Here is a 20,665-nt window from a genome sequence, read left to right as displayed (position 1 = left end):
ACGCTTCACTGCTCCTTATCATCCGCAGTCGAACGGACAAGTCGAGGCCATCAACAAGATCATCAAGAAGACCCTCAAGACTAAGCTTGATAATGCTAAGGGGAATTGGCCTGAACTCTTGCCAGAGGTGCTTTGGTCTTACCGAACTTCCTATCGCAACTCTACGAAGGAAACACCTTACGCATTGGCATTCGGGACTGACGCTGTCGTCCCGGTCGAAATGGGGACCCCCTCATTCCGAACCGGTACGTACAATCCCGAGACCAATGACACCGAACTTCGGCTCGGCCTGGACATGATCGAGGAGAGGCGGACCGATGCCAATCTCTGCCGAGCCGCTTACCAACAGAGGGTAGCCAAATACTACAATCAAAGGGTCAGGCCCAGAAGCTTCAGATTGGGCAGTCTCGTCATGAAGAAGAATCCCCTTGCTGTCAAGGAGAGCTCATTCGATCCGAACTGGACCGGACCGTACAGAATTACAGGCATAGTCAACCCTGGCACTTACAACTTGGCCACTCTGGCTGGGAAACCTCTCAAGCATAGCTGGAACGCTGAAGAGATGAACCCATTTTGACCAGTAGAAAGTTTAGTTAGGATCGGGGACTATCCGACCTAACACCCATTCCAATCAATGAAGAGATGAACACATTTTGACTCATTTTCTTCTTTTTTTTTTTTTCGAAGCAAACACTGGGGACTCTACTCCTATACACTTTCAACAAAGAGGAAAGATCTAAGTGTTTCCTTCGAAAAAATAGTAAACCCATGTGCCGAGCCGAAGTGCCACTTTCGGCCCGACGCTCGGTACATTACAGACTCATCAGGTCTATAAACTCATGTGTCGAGCTGGCGCGCCACTTTCGGCCTGACGCTCGGCATATTACAGACTCATCAGGTCTATAAACTCATGTGTCGAGCTGGCGCGCCACTTTCGGCCCGACGCTCGGCATATTACAGACTCATCAGGTCTATAAACTCATGTGTCGAGCTGGCGCGCCATTTTCGGCCCGACGCTCGGCATATTACAGACTTATCAGGTCTATAAAAATCCCTGTCCGAGTCGAAGCGACTTTCTACAGTACTAACGCTCAACAAGATATTTCGAAAAGAAAAAATATACACTCCGACCAAAACTTTCATCGTGCATGCCGAGCCGATCTGAAAGTAGGTTTGAATATTTTTTCTCAAAAACAAAATTCCTAAATATCTCAATGGGTATGCCGAACCCATCTGAGATCACTAGGATTTTTAAAATTCTTGCTTATCTTGGGTATGCTTATCAAGCTGATCCGAAGACAAGTTCTAATTTATCATTACCATTCATTTTCATTGCGATCGGCATGCCGAGCCGATCTCAAAATGTCTTGGATTTTTATTATTTTCACTTTTATCATTTTCTTATTTCATGTGTTACTTGTTATATCTTTAGCTTAATTTCCGAGCTGAACTGATAACATTAAACAAGATAAATCCAAACAACATATTGTTCAAAAATCAAATCAAACCCGAGCCACACATCGGCTCGGGGAGAAAAAGTAAAAACATAAACATAAAAACAAAATCAAGTCATGCAGATCGCTCGGCAGGGCTCTCCAGGATCGGCTCAGTGGACTCCTCTGGCGTCTCCTCGCCGAGCTGCACCACCTCAACCCCGCCGATCTGCATCTTAGCATTGGGATCGGACTCGGGGACTGGGGGGATCGGGGTCGGCTCGCACGCAGGCAGCGGAGGATCCTCCGGAGTCGGCTCGGATTCGGCGGGGACTTGGCGATCGGGAAGGGGAAGCTCATCCTGCTGACTTCCCTGGGTGTCCTCCTCCCCCTCGGACTCGCCGAGGAACGAGACATCCCAATCCGGCCTCTTCGACCGGATCTCCTCCAGAAGCTCCTGATACCCCTCGAAGTGGGCATCAACAAGTGCTTGGGCGCTCGGCACTCCAGCTCGACGTCGGAGCTCGGCGGCCCTCCGTTCGGCAGCCTCGACGTCTCGCTGGAGATCGTCGGCGAACTGCCCCAGGTCAGCCACTTTCTGCTCCGAGGTAACGAGCTCCTTCCCGAGCCGAGCGACCTCTACCTCCTTCTCGGCCAGCTTGGACCGCAGACCTGCCGACCGATCACGCTCAGCCTTGACCGCCCGCTCGGCCTCGGCCAGCTTCTCCTTGAGCTCCAGGATTCGCTCCCGAAACCTCCCCATCTTCGCTTCGGCCTCGACGGCGGCGTGGGCAGCTTCGAACTGCCTCATGGCGAGCTGCAAAAACAATTATCACTAATCCGAACCGAGTGGATAAACATGATCCGAAGTGAAAAAGACTTACCAACATGGCTTGGCGGGATGTGCTCAGAGCTTGGTGGCTGAAGCTCGGCTCCTCCTGACCGGCCCAGAGCCCCTCCTTCACCTTTTGCGTCATCACGCGCTTGAGGCCCGTGACGAACGGCTCGAGGGAAGGGTCTACTTCCACTGTCTTCAAGGGTGCCGAGCCAGACGCTTCGGCACCAGGACCACTGGGCTCGGCCCGAGCTCTCTTCTCCACCCGGGCCTCGGTCTGAGGAGCCTTCCTCTTTTCTGCTTGCCGAGCCGGCCTCGGCGTAGAAGGTCCAGGCCGAGCTGTCGCTGTGACAGGAGCCTGGACCGGCTCGGCAGGAGCCCGCCCCGCGGCCCTCCTCTGCACACTCCGAGCCGCCTTCTTCCTCAGACGAGCCTCCAGCTCGGTGGGCGCCATTCCCCTCTCGGCTCGCGGATTCCACCTGGGCACAAACCAGGAAATCCCGCTTGATCTGATCTGAGTTTCCCCGAGCAGAAACTTAGTTGACAAGTATTCTGCTGGTGAGTCCCTGATCGCAGCGATCTGGTCCTTGAGTTCGCCTCGGAGTTTGTACTTGCCCCAGCTGACTGCAAAGACGAAACCAAAAAGAGTTAGAAAAAATACAATTATCACAAAACATATACAAATTACCCTCGGATCGGCCCCGGATGTCCAATGCCCACCTGGAATCCTAAAGGCTCTGGGGACCCAAGCCGAGGTGGCGCTGTTCGGATCGGCGAACTCCCAATCCCCAGAGACAAAGAAATATCTTTTCTTCCATGTCTTCTGGGAGGAGGGATTCCCACCGAAGAGCGGCCCCGAATACGCCTGGAGGTTGTAGAATCCGAGCTCGCTTTGCTTCGACCTCAGCGCGTAATTGCAGAACAGGAGATCCTTGTCTGGCACACACTTGTGCACCTTGTGCCACAAGATGTGCATAGACAGGATTATCCTGTATACGTTCGGATTCAGTTGGTGTGGCGCTGCGCCGATCGTCGCGAGCCAGTCCTGCAGGAAGGGGTGCAGGGGAAGCCGAACCCCGTTCTCGAACATTTCAGGGTACATTGTCACTCAACCTCGTGGGGGTCGGCTCGGTATCTCTCCCCCGATCGGCAATCTCATCTGTACGGACTCGGGAACTGAGTACCTATCCCTCAAGTCCCTGAGATGATACTCTGTCATCTCATTGGGGATCTGATCGGCCTTCCACGCCAAATCCTCGTAGAAATCCGGGTCGATCGGACTCCCCGTCACTCCCTGAGCCGAGGTCGACGCCTCGTGACCCCTGTCTCTTTCATCCGAGCGTGAGGTGAGTCTGCTCGGGATGGTGGCGATCGGCTCGACGTCGAGAGGCTCTTCGTCACCTCCTTCGGCTGTCCCTTGTTCCCTGTCAGAACTCAATATTTCGGGGTTTTCCTGGTCCCCTCGGGCTCGGCGCTCTCCACCTGGGTTGCGATTCAGTGCCGAGCCGGCCTCGTCCAATTCTTCGGACAAACCGTCCCAACTTGCCTCGCCCGCCGGTGGGCTTCGGCTCTGCTCGGCGTCACTATCCCCTTCAAACGCTTCTCCCGAGCCGAGCCGATCACTCGAGTCGGATCCAGACATCACTAACAGTTTCTCTTCTGATTCAGACATCACTAACAGTTTCTCTTCTTCTCTCTCTTGCTTTTTGGATCAAAAGATGCCCTTTTTCAAGAACACCAAGAACACACACCCAGAAAACCCGAAATGCAAAAAACTCAGAAAGGAGGAGAATCACTTACTGGTTTTCCTCCGCCCAAAGTTTCCGCCCCAAACACCCTCGGAACCACCTCGCCTACCGCCGTACGTGGTCGGATTCGAGATCGGACAACTTCAAAGGCGACGGTGAGAGAAAGAAATCTGCGGTGAGAGAGAGAGTTTTCGCAGGAGAGAGAGAGGGTCTGAAGATGAAAGTGAGGGAAGAAAGAGAAACCACCACCTTTATATCCCCATGCAAACCGATCTCAGCCCTTCATTTCTGGCGCTTCACATGCCAGATCTTGACACCTGTCAAGCATTCAAAATACCCATAAATGAGGTGACCCTTACGTTCCCCCATGCAGAAATCAAACGTCCCTTCACCTGCCCCCGAGATATTTTGGCCAAACACAAGTCATCACTTGTTCGAATCTTCAGGAACATGGTCCTGTTGAGTTCGGCTCGGATCAAACAAAAATGCCATTCTTGTGAAGGTCATCACACTTCAGCTTCCAACCCACCACTGTCCGCTCGGATCGGAAGCTGGGGGACTCCTGTTTGTGGGTAAACCCACACCGATCCAACAGCCAATCCTGGCTGGACACGTGGCTGATCAGACTTTGACCTCCACATCATCACTGCCCAGCACTTCCTCCGCCAGCTCGGACCGGATCTCCATGTCGGGTCCACCATGTTCGGCCCGGTCCGAACCGATGATCTTCCAGGGGACTGGGTGCCACGGTCATTCCAGTTCGGCTCGGCTCGGCACCGAAGTGACCTCCTTTCGAGTTCTAACGTCGGCCAGTTAGGGCTCGGAGGGACCCTTATCTCTCGGGTCGGCTCGGTCTATAATCTCATGCCCGATCCGATCACACATAGACTTCATGCATACGCATAAGGACATGTGTTCGGCTCGGCTCGGCTCTCCGCCACCATTCCCGGGAAGATCACGTTGGGATGAACCGCCACACTTGAATGCACCTGACACAAATCTTCTGACAGATAGAATGTCCAGTCTGCATTCATGGCTACTGAGGCAGTTTGCCTGAACCTTCCAACCTTGCATTTAATGAAGCATTCCTTGCAGCATTGAATGCTGAGGAGATGAGCAGCTATGCATGCAACTAGCTCTGACCAGGCAGGTGGGTCACTGGCAACCATTCGTTCATAAATGCAGGTAACTTACTCATGAAGTTTTCCTTGGCTTATATATATCAACCCATATGTGCAAAACCATTATTATCAATCTACCCACAAACACTTACACAAAAATTTCCACTCACCAAAGAGCTTGCCCAACTTGCTGAGAATAGCCCAGAACATTTGCCTTGTTCTTCCTATTCTCCCAAGTTCATCCTCTGTTTTTCCTCGTCCACCATCAAACACCATCACTGATTTTATCATCGGAGCGTGTTTGGCTGGTACCACACCGGTCCATCTCCTTTGATCTTGTTTCTCTTGCAGGAAGATCTCAATCAACATCCACTTCATCATCCAGTAAAGCACCTGATCAGCCAGATCAACTATTCTAAGTTGTTGCATCTACCTTACGAGAATTTGCTTCAACAGTCTTCATTGACATAATTGTTTCTGTTTTTCTTTTTCTTTTTTTCTTCTTGGAGATTGAAAGAGGTGAGAGAGAGAAAGAGAGGGGGAGGGGGAAAGAAGGTAGAGAGATGTGGTGCTGCTGAGGAGGGAGTCGGCGGAGAGACAGTGAGAGATAGAGAGATGTGGTTGGGAGTGGGGTTCCCGACCGGTGGCTGGAAAGGAGGGAGGTGGGTGGGTTGGGTTGCCGACACCGGGGTGGGGGAGGAAGGACTAAGGAGGGTTTAGGTTACTGTGCAGTTTTTTATTTTATTTTATTTAATTAATATTTTTTTAATATTAATTGATTAACCATGGTTCAGTATATTTATTAAATATTACACGTGTCAAATACTCATAGCAGTGGTGATGCTCACCACTAAAAGCTGGTGGGGAGCAAATTTGCTCTCGCTAAACATCTAAAAATTATGGACATCCAAATCTTATAATGACATTTATCAACTATTCTTATCGAAAGTAAATGCAAGAACAATGATACTTAAAAATAGAAAGGTCTATTTCTTCAAGTGGGAATACGAATATAATTGTTTTTAAAAAAAATCTCATTGCAACATAAAAAGACTAAAATGTCCATTGAAAAGAGGTCACATGCACATGACTATTTTTAGACAAAAAATTGGATGAAATGTAACGGAGATGTGACATTGTAAGTTTTTTTAAATTCAGGTGTCACATTGAGTAAAAAATAAAAAAATTTAGACAATGAAGTAAAAAATGAATCAAATTTCAAATGAGTAGAGTGTTAAAAAGCCTTACTGTAAATAAAAAATTAAGCATCAAGGTAATGAGTTCATTTTAATAAATGTTGAGGACTTGAACAAACCAGCTTTTTAGAAATCAGATATTCTATCATAAACTAGTGTTCCCATGAGAGTCCGATACTAGTTCTTGGTGCGGGATTGCTTGATGTACCCAAAGAAGAAAGTAGATACTACTAAATCGTTTTCATTTGAAAAAGAAATCTTATTATAAGTTGCCTACGTGGTCACGGGTATACATATTGTGAACAATTGAGATTACCAAAGAGAAGGCCTTGAAGTGACTGATGACGTGTCTATTGTGGAGCACCTTCAACATCCTGTGTACATCACTGGAGGATCTTACACCAACAGGTATCATCAAGGTAGATAGACATCTTTTCTATCTTTTTGGCAAAAAAAAAAAATCTTTTCTATAATTCTATCTTGAGAAGTGGAATATTTAACTTTAAGTGCTCCAGCCTTTCCATCCAAATGAACCTTTTGTGCATATGGAAGTTCATTCTATATATGTAAACCAGAACAAAAATCTCATTTCATTTGTTTTTGGTCAAGGAAATCTCATTTCATTGAATTACAAATAATGTGCTAATGTTTTGCAGGTCACCACCCCAGATGATTTATTACTTGCAGAAAGAATATTAAGTATGAGCTTTGAAAAGTCTTCTGAATAATCTTCATTTGCTGATTTTATGTTTGTGTTTGTAATTTTTTTTTTTGTTCTTCCATTGTGTCGAAACCTGAGCTGAAAAGAATTTTTTCCAATTTTAATCCTTCTTGTTGATGCAAATTCTCGTAAGGTAGATGCAACAACTTAGATAAGCTGATCTGGCTGATCAGGTGCTTTACCGGATGATGACGTGGATGTTGATTGAGATCTTCCTGTAGACAAACACAAGATCAAAGGAGATGGACCGGTGTGGTACCAGCCAAACACGCTCCGATGATGAAGTCAGTGATGTGTGTTTGATGGTGTTTGAATGGAAGTGAGGAAGAACATGTGATGAACTTGGGAGAATGGGAAGAACAAGGCAAATGTTCTGGGTTTATTCTCAGCAAGTCCAAGTGTGTTTTTGGTAAGCCAAAGTTTGTGCAAGTGTTTGCTTTGTGATGGCTGGGTGGATGGGGATTCTGGCTTTGTGCATATAAGTTGGTTTATATAGACAAGTGAAGGTGTGGAGAGTAAGTTACCTGCATGTGATTGAGTGGCTGAGAGAGATCCACGCGTTCGGTCATAACTAGTAGCATGCAAAGCTACTCACCTCCTTTGCATTCAATGCTGCATTGAATGCAAGGATGGAAGATCAGGTGGAATGCCCCAATAGTCATGGCTGTGAGCTGGAATGTCTTATCTGTCAGAGAGTCACGTCAGGTGCACTTGAGTATGGCGGTTCGTCCCAACGTGATCTTCTTTAGGATGGCGGTGGGAGGCCGAGCCGATCCGAACATATGTCCTCACGTGTAGACGTGAAACCCATGTGTGATCGGATCGGATTTAGACAAGTCGGCCAAGCCGATCAGGTGGGTAGTGCAGTGATCCCCTCAAGTGAAATCCGGCCGCAACTAGGTTTTGAGATGACGATCACCAAAGCCGAGCCGATCCGAACTGGGAATGGAATGGACTGAGTTGATGTGGTGATGTGGAGATCCACGTCTGATCGTGATCGATCATTGGTCCGGGCCGAGCCGAACCAATGGTTGAGATGATCAGGTGGTGACAAGATTGTCGAAGCACGTCTGATCGTGATCGGTCATTGGGCCGGGCCGAGCCGAACCAATGGTTGAGATGATCAGGTGGTGACAAGATTGTCGAAGCACGTCTGATCGTGATCGGTCATTGGTCCGGGCCGAGCCGAACCAATGGTTGAGATGATCAGGTGCTGACAAGATTGTCGAAGCACGTCTGATCGTGATCGGTCATTGGGCCGGGCCGAGCCGAACTAATGGTTGAGATGATCAGGTGGTGACAAGATTGTCGAAGCACGTCTGATCGTGATCGGTCATTGGTCCGGGCCGAGCCGAACCAATGGTTGAGATGATCAGGTGCTGACAAGATTGTCGAAGCACGTCTGATCGTGATCGGTCATTGGTCCGGGCCGAGCCGAACCAATGGTTGAGATGATCAGGTGCTGACAAGATTGTCGAAGCACGTCTGATCGTGATCGGTCATTGGTCCGGGCCGAGCCGAACCAATGGTTGAGATGATCAGGTGCTGACAAGATTGTCGAAGCACGTCTGATCGTGATCGGTCATTGGTCCGGGCCGAGCCGAGCCGAACCAATGGTTGAGATGATCAGGTGCTGACAAGATTGTCGAAGCACGTCTGATCGTGATCGGTCATTGGGCCGGGCCGAGCCGAACCAATGGTTGAGATGATCAGGTGGTGACAAGATTGTCGAAGCACGTCTGATCGTGATCGGTCATTGGTCCGGGCCGAGCCGAGCCGAACCAATGGTTGAGATGATCAGGTGCTGACAAGATTGTCGAAGCACGTCTGATCGTGATCGGTCATTGGGCCGGGCCGAGCCGAACCAATGGTTGAGATGATCAGGTGCTGACAAGATTGTCGAAGCACGTCTGATCGTGATCGGTCATTGGGCCGGGCCGAGCCGAACCAATGGTTGAGATGATCAGGTGGTGACAAGATTGTCGAAGCACGTCTGATCGTGATCGGTCATTGGTCCGGGCCGAGCCGAACCAATGGTTGAGATGATCAGGTGCTGACAAGATTGTCGAAGCACGTCTGATCGTGATCGGTCATTGGTCCGGGCCGAGCCGAACCAATGGTTGAGATGATCAGGTGCTGACAAGATTGTCGAAGCACGTCTGATCGTGATCGGTCATTGGTCCGGGCCGAGCCGAACCAATGGTTGAGATGTGACTGGAGAAAGATGATCTCCAGATCTGAGCCGAACTGATGGTGTTCGAAAAAGATAATCTCTCGAATTCCTGGTGGATCTCAATGTCGGTTCGGATCGGACATGGGTAACCCGGAGGTAAGAGCCGATCTCAGATGTACATGTTATTGGCATTTGCTGAGCTAAGATGATGACACAGATGGCTGGGTCTGACCAAGTTGACCATCAAAGAGTCTGAGCAAAAATGGGACTTGGTGTGCCACGTGTTGGTCTGTGATTGGCCATTGAATCCATGTGGATTTATCCACAAACACTTCTTTTTAAGACGAGTAGTTGTAACTTGCAGAATATGAAATGCTGAATTACCATTCATATAAATAATGATCGAACCTGGTGAAAACTTATAAATTTGCCTTAAGCCCAACCTGCTGAAAACGACGGACACAATCAAAATAGAGATGAAAGTGAAACAAAAAAATAAAATAAAAACTTGAAATTGAAGACAGCAATTTTCCAGTAAGAGTTGAAACACGTGATAACATTTTAGGAGGGCTTGAAAGAAAAAGAAAAATCTTTTTTTGGCCAAGAAAAAAAAAAAAAGAAAAATCTTTGAATTCGAAGAAGGAAATTAATCAACTTCAAAGTTAAATGGTTGAACATGTGATAAGATGTTAGTGGTGCACTGGTGCTCGTTAAAAAAGCACCTTGGGGATTGGGAATCTTTAAAATTAGAAAAGTAAATGTAGGACCGTAGGACCGTAGGACATGTGACAAAAGTCTAGTGTGTGATTTGAAGATGCTGCCCATCTGACAAATCAATCAGCTCTAGTGCTCTACACATCATCAGCTCTATCATTGGTACATCCACTACAGAATTTTCCTGAACAAAGTGATGTAAGCTCGACCTCAGCCTAAGAGGTCAGCAATCTACAGCTGGAAATGAGCAGACTTGTTTTTTATATATATGATGCACACACACAAACCTCTCCTGCAGAGAGGTGGAGGTGGAGCTAGAGCCATGGATGCTGGCCTGTACCGAGCGGCAACCAAAGGAAATGTTGGTTATTTGAAAAAAATTAAAGATGATGATGTTGTTGTCCATCAGAGAACGCCTAAACGCAACAACGTTCTTCACATTGCAGCCGAATTCAAAAAAATAGGCTTTTTCAGACACCTCTCAAATGATGCTGGGTATCGAGCGCTGTTTTGGGAAACCAACAACAAGGCTGAAACTCCTCTGCACCTTGCCGCCCGAGTAGGCTGCGGTAAAGTAGTCAAATTTCTGATTGAACACGCGCACAAGGAGCCACACGTAGTTGATGAGGAAAGTGGACCTGCAGATGAAGCTGATGATGGTGAAGCTCATTATAAACGGCTACTCCGAATGAAAAATTGGCAAGGGGATACAGCATTGCATCTTGCTGCCCGATTCGGTCGCCGACGGGTGGTGACTCGGTTAATGGAAGCTGATCCTCAATTGTGTTGTTTTACTAATGACGCCAATGAGTCACCCTTGTTCATAGCTACTCGCCAGGGCTTCCTGCTCATCGCTCTTTCTATTGTAACCGTCGACTCTCCAATTTCTCCTTCTTATGTGGGGACCGACAATGTCACAGCTTTACATGCGGCGGTCACTCGCAAAACCATAAACAGCAGACGTAAGTAGATATATACTACGTACCCTTTTAGCACGCGCCACGCCCTTGTGAATTTGATATTTTTAATTTTTAAGTTTTATTTTATTTTTAATTCTTTTTTATAATTTTCATGTAACTTTTTATTATTCTTTCCACGCTTTAAGGTGGTGGAGTATTTTGTTTTTTTAATTTTATTTTAATAATTATATTTTACAATTATATCTTCATTTATTATGTTATTTTTATTGAATGAAGGATAATTTAAGCAATCTCATTTTTAGTGAAGCCTGTAACATCAAACCTCTTTTCTGGCTTTATAATATTAAGAATATGACATTAATCACCTCATGCATCCTATTTTTTACAACACAAGTTTTCAATGGAGCTAATTTTATATAAAATTTTAACGATTCAAATCATCTATTTTTTAGTTTTTCATTAAAGAATTTATATATAAAGATTAAATTATCAATATTTCAAATGTTTATTTTATTGACCTTTAAATCTTTGTAGATAAATGATTTCTGATTTACTTAATTGTTTGTAAAGATGATCATTTAATGAAAACATAAAAATATTAATAAACGATTCAGATTATTGAAAACTTGTGTTAAAAATAAAATATATACTACAAATTAATTTGCTCTCTCTCTCTCTCTCTCTCTCTCTCTCTCTCTCTCTCTATATATATATATATTTGTATTTCTATATTACATCCTTTCATATTTCATGTCCGAGCTCTAATTTTTGTTAGTTAATATATATGTTAGGACTTGTGAAGATTATTGTGTCCAAAAATCCTGATTTAATCAAACAAGTTGACGCATTTGGGTGGACTCCCTTACACTACGCAGCATTAAGAGGGCATCTTGCAGCAACTAAATTTCTATTAAAAGTTGATAGCTCTGCCTCTGCTTCCTATATTTTGGACAAGTCTGGAATGTCAGCTCTCCATGTTGCGGCCTTTGAAGGCCGCACCAAAGTAATGAAAGAGATGATTCGAGATCGGCCTGATACTTGTGATTTGCTCAATCACAAAGGCCAAACTATTCTTCATGCTGCGGTGTTAGGTGGACAAAGTAATGTTGTCAAGTACATATTGAAGACACGTGAGCTCGCGGGACTTCTAAATGATGCCGATCATGATGGAAACACACCTCTCCATCTCGCTGTCATTAACAAATATACAAAAATTGTAAGAATTTTGATAGGCAATCGTCGAGTGGATAAGACTGTTGTAAATAAAAATGGGTTAAAGCCCGTCGACATTATTCTTAGCAACGGTACGGTCGACTTTTTTCTTGGCAACAGCTCGGAACAGGTACGTGACATAAAGCCTTTGTTTGTGATCATAACATCGCCACTTGGTGTTATTAATTTATATATGTGTTATAATATAAGTGGACGAAAAATTTATAATAATTATTATAATACTTGTATTATATATATAGAATTAATAACACCAAATGCCGGCTGATGGTCACACTAAAACTTACTACTTTAATTGTCTCTTTCCATCTTTCTTTATTTTTTTGAGTTAAATTCAAACTCTTAATTGTGTTAAATTCAAATCTTTTTGAAAGATGTGTTTTTTTGGCAAGAAAAAGGTATATATGTTTGATATTCTTATATGGGCAGTACTTGGGTCACTCCAGGGGGTACCACTTGGTCACCCCCACCTCCCAAAACGTACTACTTGTTCGGTAGTGCAAACTCAATATTGGAACCGTTCATTTTTTAGATCATATATTAAAGATTATCTTTATAAAAATCAACTCAATCAAAAATTGTTTGGTTATATAACTATTATCGAATAAATGGACGATTTGGTTAAGAAACTATTATTTAAATACAAACTGTTCATTTATTCGATAACAGTTATATAACCATACGATATTCGATTGAGTTGATTTTTTACAGATCAAGATGATCTTTAATAAGTGATCTTAAAAATGAACCATTCCGATCTCGAGCCTACACTACCTAATTAACAAGTAGTTTTGGGGGTGGGAGTGACCAAGTGGTATCCCGTGGGGGGGTGACCCAAGTACTACCCTTCTTATATAACTCCTCTCTAGATAAAAATGTTCTTATATGAGTTATTCATCACGGGTGGGTTGATTTTGATTGTCTCATTTATATTCAAACTTAATTTTTGTTTTTTTTTTAACATTAGTAATTAAGAGAAATTCCATATATTAATACTACATGTAATGTACTGTAAGATAATATAACATTTTGTGTTTTCAAATAAATAATTGAATTAAAATTAGAATAGAAATTATATTATATATATACCAAACTGAAAATTATGAAAGTCCTTAAATCTATAATAATTTTTTCTCTAAAAACAAAATCTATGATATTTTTCTTTTTGTTTTTTATTACATGGGAGGAATAAGCCTTAAAGCTAAAACTAGTGATAAACAAGTCTATGGCCCGTTAATATTTACTTTTAATCTATATTTATTATATACCCATCAAATATTCATTTCATGTGCTCACTATATAATTTCTATGCTCTAGGATACCTTAACAGTACTTCCTCGTTTTCATGCCCCATATTTCCGTGAACAAATCCTTTATGAATTCGTGAAATTGGAAACTCTGGAGAACGATGCATCCAATACACAGGCCAGTGCAGACAACAGACAAAAGATGAAAACTCCTTCTTCATCTAATAACGACTCTAAAATATTTGACACCAATCTACTGGTAGCCATACTTATTGCAACTGTGACATTTACAGCAGCTTTCACCATACCTGGAGGATTTAAAGACAACGACCCCGGAAAGCCGGTTTTTCTTGAAAAGCCATCTTTCTATGTGTTTCTGATATCCGACGCCCTCTCCTTCTTTATCTCAATTTTTTCGGTGTTTTTGAATTTCACAGCGGCAACTTTGTTTCATGGACATCGCTATGCACGTTCAAGTTTGATTCAGTATTCCATTATAGGAATGATTGTAGCATTTGCTTCCAGCATATTTTTAGTGCTGCCCGGAAGTGGTCTTGGCATTGCAATCTATGTAATATTTGGCCTTTTATGCGTTTATATCATCTTTACCGTCAAGTCCGTACCAAGCAAGCGCACAAGGAAGATGCGATTGCTCCGAAGCCGCATACTTTGAACTTCACTTGCACTCAACTCAACTTCTTATCCTTCATATTATGTCATATTTGGTTTTATATAGTTTTAGTTTAGTCTTTGTATGGAAACTGTAAGCTTCAGTTGCAACACCTATGTTTTGCATCAGTTTGGCATTAGTGACTGTAACACAGTTACATATGTGTTTGTAAGACTTTATTGTTTAATATGATTTTTTGGGTTTATAACTACCCTTATTCGCGAAAATACTTCTTGAAGCAAAATTTTTTTTTTCACTTTGGTCCCTAGCTTAAAGTTAAATCTTCTCACTTTATTTCCCGAATTTTACAAATGAATCCCATAAGCCAAGTTCTGTCAACTCCATTCATTTGTCCGTTTAAAAACCGCTGGCGTTTATTCGTGATGAACAAATTTTTCTTTTTCTCCTTTTCTCCTTTCTTCTTTGTTCTTTCTTTCTCATTTTCCTTTCTTCTTCTTTTTCATTTTTCTTCTTCTTTTGTCTGCAACTCTCCCATCAATAAAAGAACAAAATTGATGCAATTTAGTTTTTCTTTTTCATGGTCTTGTCCCTCTAATCTGGTCTGGTGTGAAAGAGTTTTAATTTTTTTTTTTTTTTAGTAAACAAAACAACTAAACTTAAGTTGGCAAGTGTGAGCCAGAGAGCTTTAAAAGGAAATCCGTTCCATAGGCATACACCTTATAATTTCCTACATCTAGGTACCAAATGAGCTCACAAAGGTCAGACAATCAATTAAGAAAGTGTCCAACATGAAACCAATTCAAGGTTTTACCATATTTTATTGATCACATGAAATTGGATGGAGTTGGAGAAATGCAGCTCAACAGCAAAATATTTACATTATCTGTTAACTTCTCTCACTCGCATCCTCGAATTAAGAATGGCTCAACTAGAGAGACAGAATACAGGAAAATATGTAACCAAATTAATGAGACAGTATAGCCTAAACTCCAACCTTCAATATCTTCCCTTTTATCTTGTAAGTCTGTTCTCTGTTTTCCTTGACTTCCCACACCCACCAAACAATGAAAACCATCTAATATGTAGAGGTTTCTTTGAGGTCAAACTGATTTCCCAAACATGGCCAAAAAAAAAAAAACTTGATTTTCCAAATTGAAGATAAGAATCTAAAATCTGAAATAACATGCTACCTTTCCTCTTTTCCGAGGTTTGGTGTTATAACTTATAACAACGAAAAAATCCACTGCAACCTCCTTTACTGGATTCATCGCCCCGGGAAAACTAAGAATGAGCATGTGCTATACAACAGAAATATATGTAGGTACGTGACTGCTTAGCATTCTATAATAAAATTGGAAGTTGGAACAAAGAGAAGAATATCATACAATATATATAATTTAGGCTTTATTACACTTTATCCACTGAACTTTGAGCTCAATCTCACTTCACCACCTAAAAAAAAAATTGTCTCAATTTACCAACTAAATTAAAAATTTGTTGCAATGTACCACCTTTGTCTCATTTTGTCAAACTTTTGTTAAAAATAAGGATATTTTGGTCTTTTCAAGTCAGTTTTTTATTGTATCAGAGTAGATAAAGTGTTAAAAAATCATTTTTTTCTAACAATAGGAACTTGAAAAAGACCAAAACACTTTTTTTTTTAACAAAAATTTAGATAAAATTAGCCATAGGTGGTAAATTGCAATAAATTTTTAATTCAGGTGGTAAATTGAGACAATTTTTTTTTTTTTGGTGGTGAAGTGAGATTGATTCTAAAATTCAAGTGGGTAAAATGTTAAAAAGCTTATAATTTATTCCAAAAAAAAAAAAAAAAGTGAAAAACCTACCACTGTCTGAAATCATGTATGCCAAGGATAGATTACAAACGAGATTGAAACAGCAGTTCCCCTGTTGACTGAATTGGACATCAAACTAGGAGTTTTAAAATCCCATTTGGCACTTTAATTACCTACTAGTTTTAATTGCTCCTGCTGTTCCTGCTTGCTTTAGTCCTTCCAGTAAGTGAACAGGACTTGGACCATTTAGTATTTAGAGAAGCCTCTCCACCTGGCAAATGAACAATTCTAACCTCTACATTTCGTCTGAGAACCATTTCCATCGAATTTAATTGTTATAGTACTGCTCACAAACCTTTCTGCTCTAGATTGGATACTTCCATCTTCAAATGCAACATAAAAAACAAGAGAGAACTTTCCTTTAATTATATTAGAAGGAATCGAACCATCAACCTACCTTAATCCTAACAATTACCCCACCCTCCCTCACCAAAAGCTAAACTATATATCTTAAAGCATCTCCAGTCTTTTCTCCATATTTCCTTCAAATATGAAGATAAATTTAGGAAATGACTCTCCAATGCTAAAGTTGAATTTCCTTAAATAATATAAAATTTGACCGTTGGAGATTTAGAGAGTATTTGGAAAGTCTTATCCATTCAACATGATTTAGAGAAAGTTAGAAGGAAATCTCAAATTTGAGAAAATTATAGGAAGTAGTTGGAATTATGTTTTATGTTATTTGGGGAGAGATTTAGAGGACTAGCTGGAGATGCTCTAACATGTATATTGTTATACTCTCAACCTCAACCACATATTCAAATAAAGATTCATTGTACTGTGTAAGACATGAGTACATCTTACGTTGAAAAATCAATTTACAAGACAAAATCCCCTACGTACCTCTCTACCAATAACTAGCGAGAGGGGGAGTATCATTCATATGCCAATAATTGTATCATAAAAAATCATGTAATAGGAATTCTATTATAAACATTAGAAATGTGATCGAGTATGCATATACCTTTCTTTAAACAAGCAACCAAAAATTCATTCTCTTCCTATTTTTGCTATCATAACAACCAAACACCTACGTAAGTATTTAAAAAATGATCACATGACATGATAAGATATATATTGTGAAATACATAATAACATTAGATTGTACATAAATTCTTTTATAAATATGAGTATATGAGCATATATAACCATGAAAAATGTGCTAATTAATCGATGCATAAGCAAGAAGACGGCAATCATCGAATTGCAAGTTTTTAATAGGGGGAGATTCCCCTAGGTCTAATTCCACGCCTTATGACGTCGAAAGAGGAGTCAGATGAGTGGCCGGTCCCAATTAATTGCAGAGGAAGATCCATATTCTGATTCAGATCTTATCAATAATTGAATAGAAGAATACGATAGTATCAGATGTTTTGCCATGATGGTGATGACGAAAGTCTGTTAGTTTGGGCGAACAAAAAAACCTTTTCTACAACCATGAAAGCTAGGGCCACAGCCTCAACGCGGAAACGTATTCCCAGGAAGGTCATAAGTATCTATACCGTAAAATCGATTTTGGACGGAATGGGGTCGACCTCTTTTTCAGCTGCTGAATAGGAGGTGTTGATTCATCTTGTCTCTCTCCAGTCGCTAGCTGGTTTGGGTCTAATATTTACAATTCAATGACTCACATTTCTCATATCTATGTATGCCTGAATTTTATTTCTTCCTTATATGAGAGAATATTTCTCGAAAAGGCCTTTAATTAGTGTAGTCTCTATAAGTTGTAAATGATTTCAGATGCAAAACTACTTAAGGAAAAAGGAACAGAAAGCGCGGAGAGAAAGAGACCTTCGACACACTTAATTTTCCCATGCTTCTAGTTCTATATATATGCTCACCTTTCTCATCTCTTAGACTGTAAGAACTTGTGATAATGAGAAATAAAGGAGTCTTTTGGGGAAAACATACCGACTTGTTTACTGCTAATTAAAATAAAAACATGGCAAATAAATAAAAAGACTCTCATGGCTGCTAATTAAACTTAATCCATCTACCATCCCATAACACTCTCAACCTTCAAACCCCTTGCCACTTTTGCCAGACTCCTTAATTTGCTTTGGATACCACGACAATAACCTCACACATACCCAAATATAATAATAACCCACAAATGAATTTAGTTGATCAATGAATTTAGTAGAAGATGCAATCAAAGGAAAACAAGAATAAACCCACGGGTTAGCCCATGTGGTGAGGAAGGGTGAGGAGATGAGTTAGTATTAGGTTAGGTTAAGGACGCCATCCTTTCGAATGTAGTAAAAAAAACAAAAAAAAGGGAAAAGAAGAATAACAAAACACACAATTTAACATGCAACGGTCAAATATGTAGCCATTAAAGGAGTAGCAACAACATATTAAAACTCTACACAATAAAATTCACAGCCTAAGGCCCTTGTTAACTGATAACTTTTTATTGAAAGATAAACCAGACAGAGGGCACTGAAATATAAGAAACTCCAAACTTTGTTCCTCTTGCTGAGCACCCGGCCATCTGATCTGCAAGATCAGCTAAACATCAAATACAGAATTTGCTAGGACCATACATATATACTTTCAGAATGGACTTGAGAAAACAAGTAAGATCTGTGTATCTACTTTATCTTGTGAGTACCAGTTTTATCATGTCCCAATTAAAACACGTTTGCACCATTTTGCATACAAAGAGCTAGTTCTAAGTTTAAATAGGCAAATTTTAAAAGGGGAAAATTAGAGTTTAGTCCTTCTAATATTTCTTATTTAGAAAAAAAACCTTATCATTTTTTTTTTCCAAATAAAGTCTTTATTTTTTTTTAAATAAAGCCCTTTGACCATTGCCTTGTTAGAGAAATATGTAATTATTTTTTTATTTTTTTTGAGGGTATAGGGTACGAGTTTACCTCATACATTCCTTCTTAGGGTATAAAATGAGGTTTGTGGAGGCTGCATGTTAGGTTTTAACTCTGAAATTATCTCAGAGTTAAAACTTAATATAAAGCCGACAAACTAGAGTTTAAGAAGAAGTAAAAATGTACTGCCGAACCCTCGAAAATGACTGCCAAGAGCTCGGCACCTGGTATGTGTGAAAAATTAAAACTAATGGGCCAATATTATGTAGTATGAAATGATTACAATATTATTGGACTTTAATTTGAATTTTAAAAGTCATAAGACTTTATTCAGTAAATTGTTAAATTAGAGGATCTAAATGGAAGTTTCCCTTTTAAAAGGCACATGCCCATTTTCATTTGTATTCTTGTGTACTAATATGGGTGTACTTAGTTCACTACAACAAATTTGGGCTTTAGTGATGGAGCAATTTGGTCACTAAAAGTCCTTTATTCATCACTAAAACCATTTAGTGACGAAAAAATGTTCGTCACTGGGCCGTCACTAGAACCCCGTGACAAAATCCCTTTAGTGACCAATGAGTAAAATTTCATCACTAAACCATGTTCATCACTAAAACTATATATGATGGTTTAGTGATGAAGATTTTGGTCACTAAATGCATAAGCTTTAGTGACCAACTAGTAAAATCTCATCACTAAACCCCTATCATTTAGTGACCAAAACCATCCATCACTAAAAATAGTAGTTTTAGTGACCAATTTTTTCATCCCTAAAAGCCCTAAATCTTGGTTACCAAAACCCTTTAGTTCATCACTAAATCCATTGGTCACATACACATGTTTGAGCATTTTAACTCTGGTCATTAAAGCTTACTTCATACAATTTCTGATAACATTTTATTACTCATAGAAATGTAACACATTCAATTGCAAGTATCTAGATTACATAGTTCATCCATCAACATAAAAAGAACTTGAACATCTCTCTCAAAATATCCAAATGTCAACTCATCCATAATAATGAAATTCAAAAAGCAAAAAAAAAAAAAAAAAAAAACTACACTTAAGCACAAACATCTCAATAGTTGATTGAATTTCCAAGCTAGGGTGATGTAGGCCTTTGAGTCTTCAATCACTAATCTGAAAAAGGAAAGAAGAAAAAAGCCACAACTGAAGTAAAAATGATTTGATAATCTCAAATACAAAATGAAATGGTTCAATAATACATACAAGTATTGTACTAAAAAAATTCTCAAATATCATACAACACAAATACACACTTTCAAATGATCTTGGAAAATATGTGCTACTCAAAATAAAAAAATGTGTATGGAACATATATCTCTTTTATAGAAATATCACCCATTAATGAGCAGTTAACAAAATTAATTAGATGTATTCAGAAATTTTTGTTTTTTAAATGTAATTCACACATTTCACCTTTTAAAAAAAGGCTAATAGGAGAGAGGAGAATATATCTCCTGACCAATAGACTCATTCATTGAGAACACATACTATTTCATTCAAAGCCTCTACAACAGTCATCAAGTAGTCTCCTTTATGATAATAGAAACAAAAGAAATTTTAATAATTAACTTATTTTATACTTCTTAAAAGCACTCTCAAGGTTTAGATTTTTTTCATAGATCTTCATAGATTCATTGACTTCACAAAAAAAGGTAAAGCCACAACATTGAGAAAGGAGAATTCCCTAACACAATGCAAAGAGCATGATACCACCTTTTCCATTGTTTTTTTTTATATATAGAGAAAATGAAAAGAATTGTCTCATCTGTAAATCCACTCAAACTTAGATAATCAAGATACACTCAAAGTAGCTACTTAGACATATTGCAAAGTAAAGAACAAATTAAACAATTCTTCCTCCCTATTCACCCATTTCTCAAGAGTATATATCTCTATACGATGCTAAAGTTTCTGCCAAACCTATTTACACATGGTTGTAATGATACCCATTATCACAACACTACTAGGAAATCAACACCCAA

At 40.6% G+C, this 20,665-nt stretch overlaps 1 protein-coding gene across 1 annotated transcript; it reads left to right on the top strand.

Annotated features, from left to right (window-relative positions):
- Positions 1–10,113: 10,113 nt before the first annotated feature.
- On the top strand, positions 10,114–14,219 carry LOC147279732 (protein ACCELERATED CELL DEATH 6-like). Its single transcript, XM_086251237.1, has 3 exons — positions 10,114–10,903; positions 11,653–12,203; positions 13,409–14,219. The coding sequence occupies exons 1-3, from the start codon at positions 10,210–10,212 to the stop codon at positions 14,009–14,011; spliced, it is 1,848 nt and encodes a 615-aa protein (XP_086107363.1). The 5' UTR covers positions 10,114–10,209; the 3' UTR covers positions 14,012–14,219.
- The last annotated feature ends 6,446 nt before the right edge of the window (positions 14,220–20,665 follow it).

The sequence above is a fragment of the Dryas octopetala genome, chromosome 7 (genome assembly GCF_963921425.1).
Source record: "Dryas octopetala chromosome 7, drDryOcto1.1, whole genome shotgun sequence".
Taxonomy (NCBI): domain Eukaryota; kingdom Viridiplantae; phylum Streptophyta; class Magnoliopsida; order Rosales; family Rosaceae; genus Dryas; species Dryas octopetala.
This window is presented reverse-complemented; position numbering and strand designations above follow the sequence as displayed.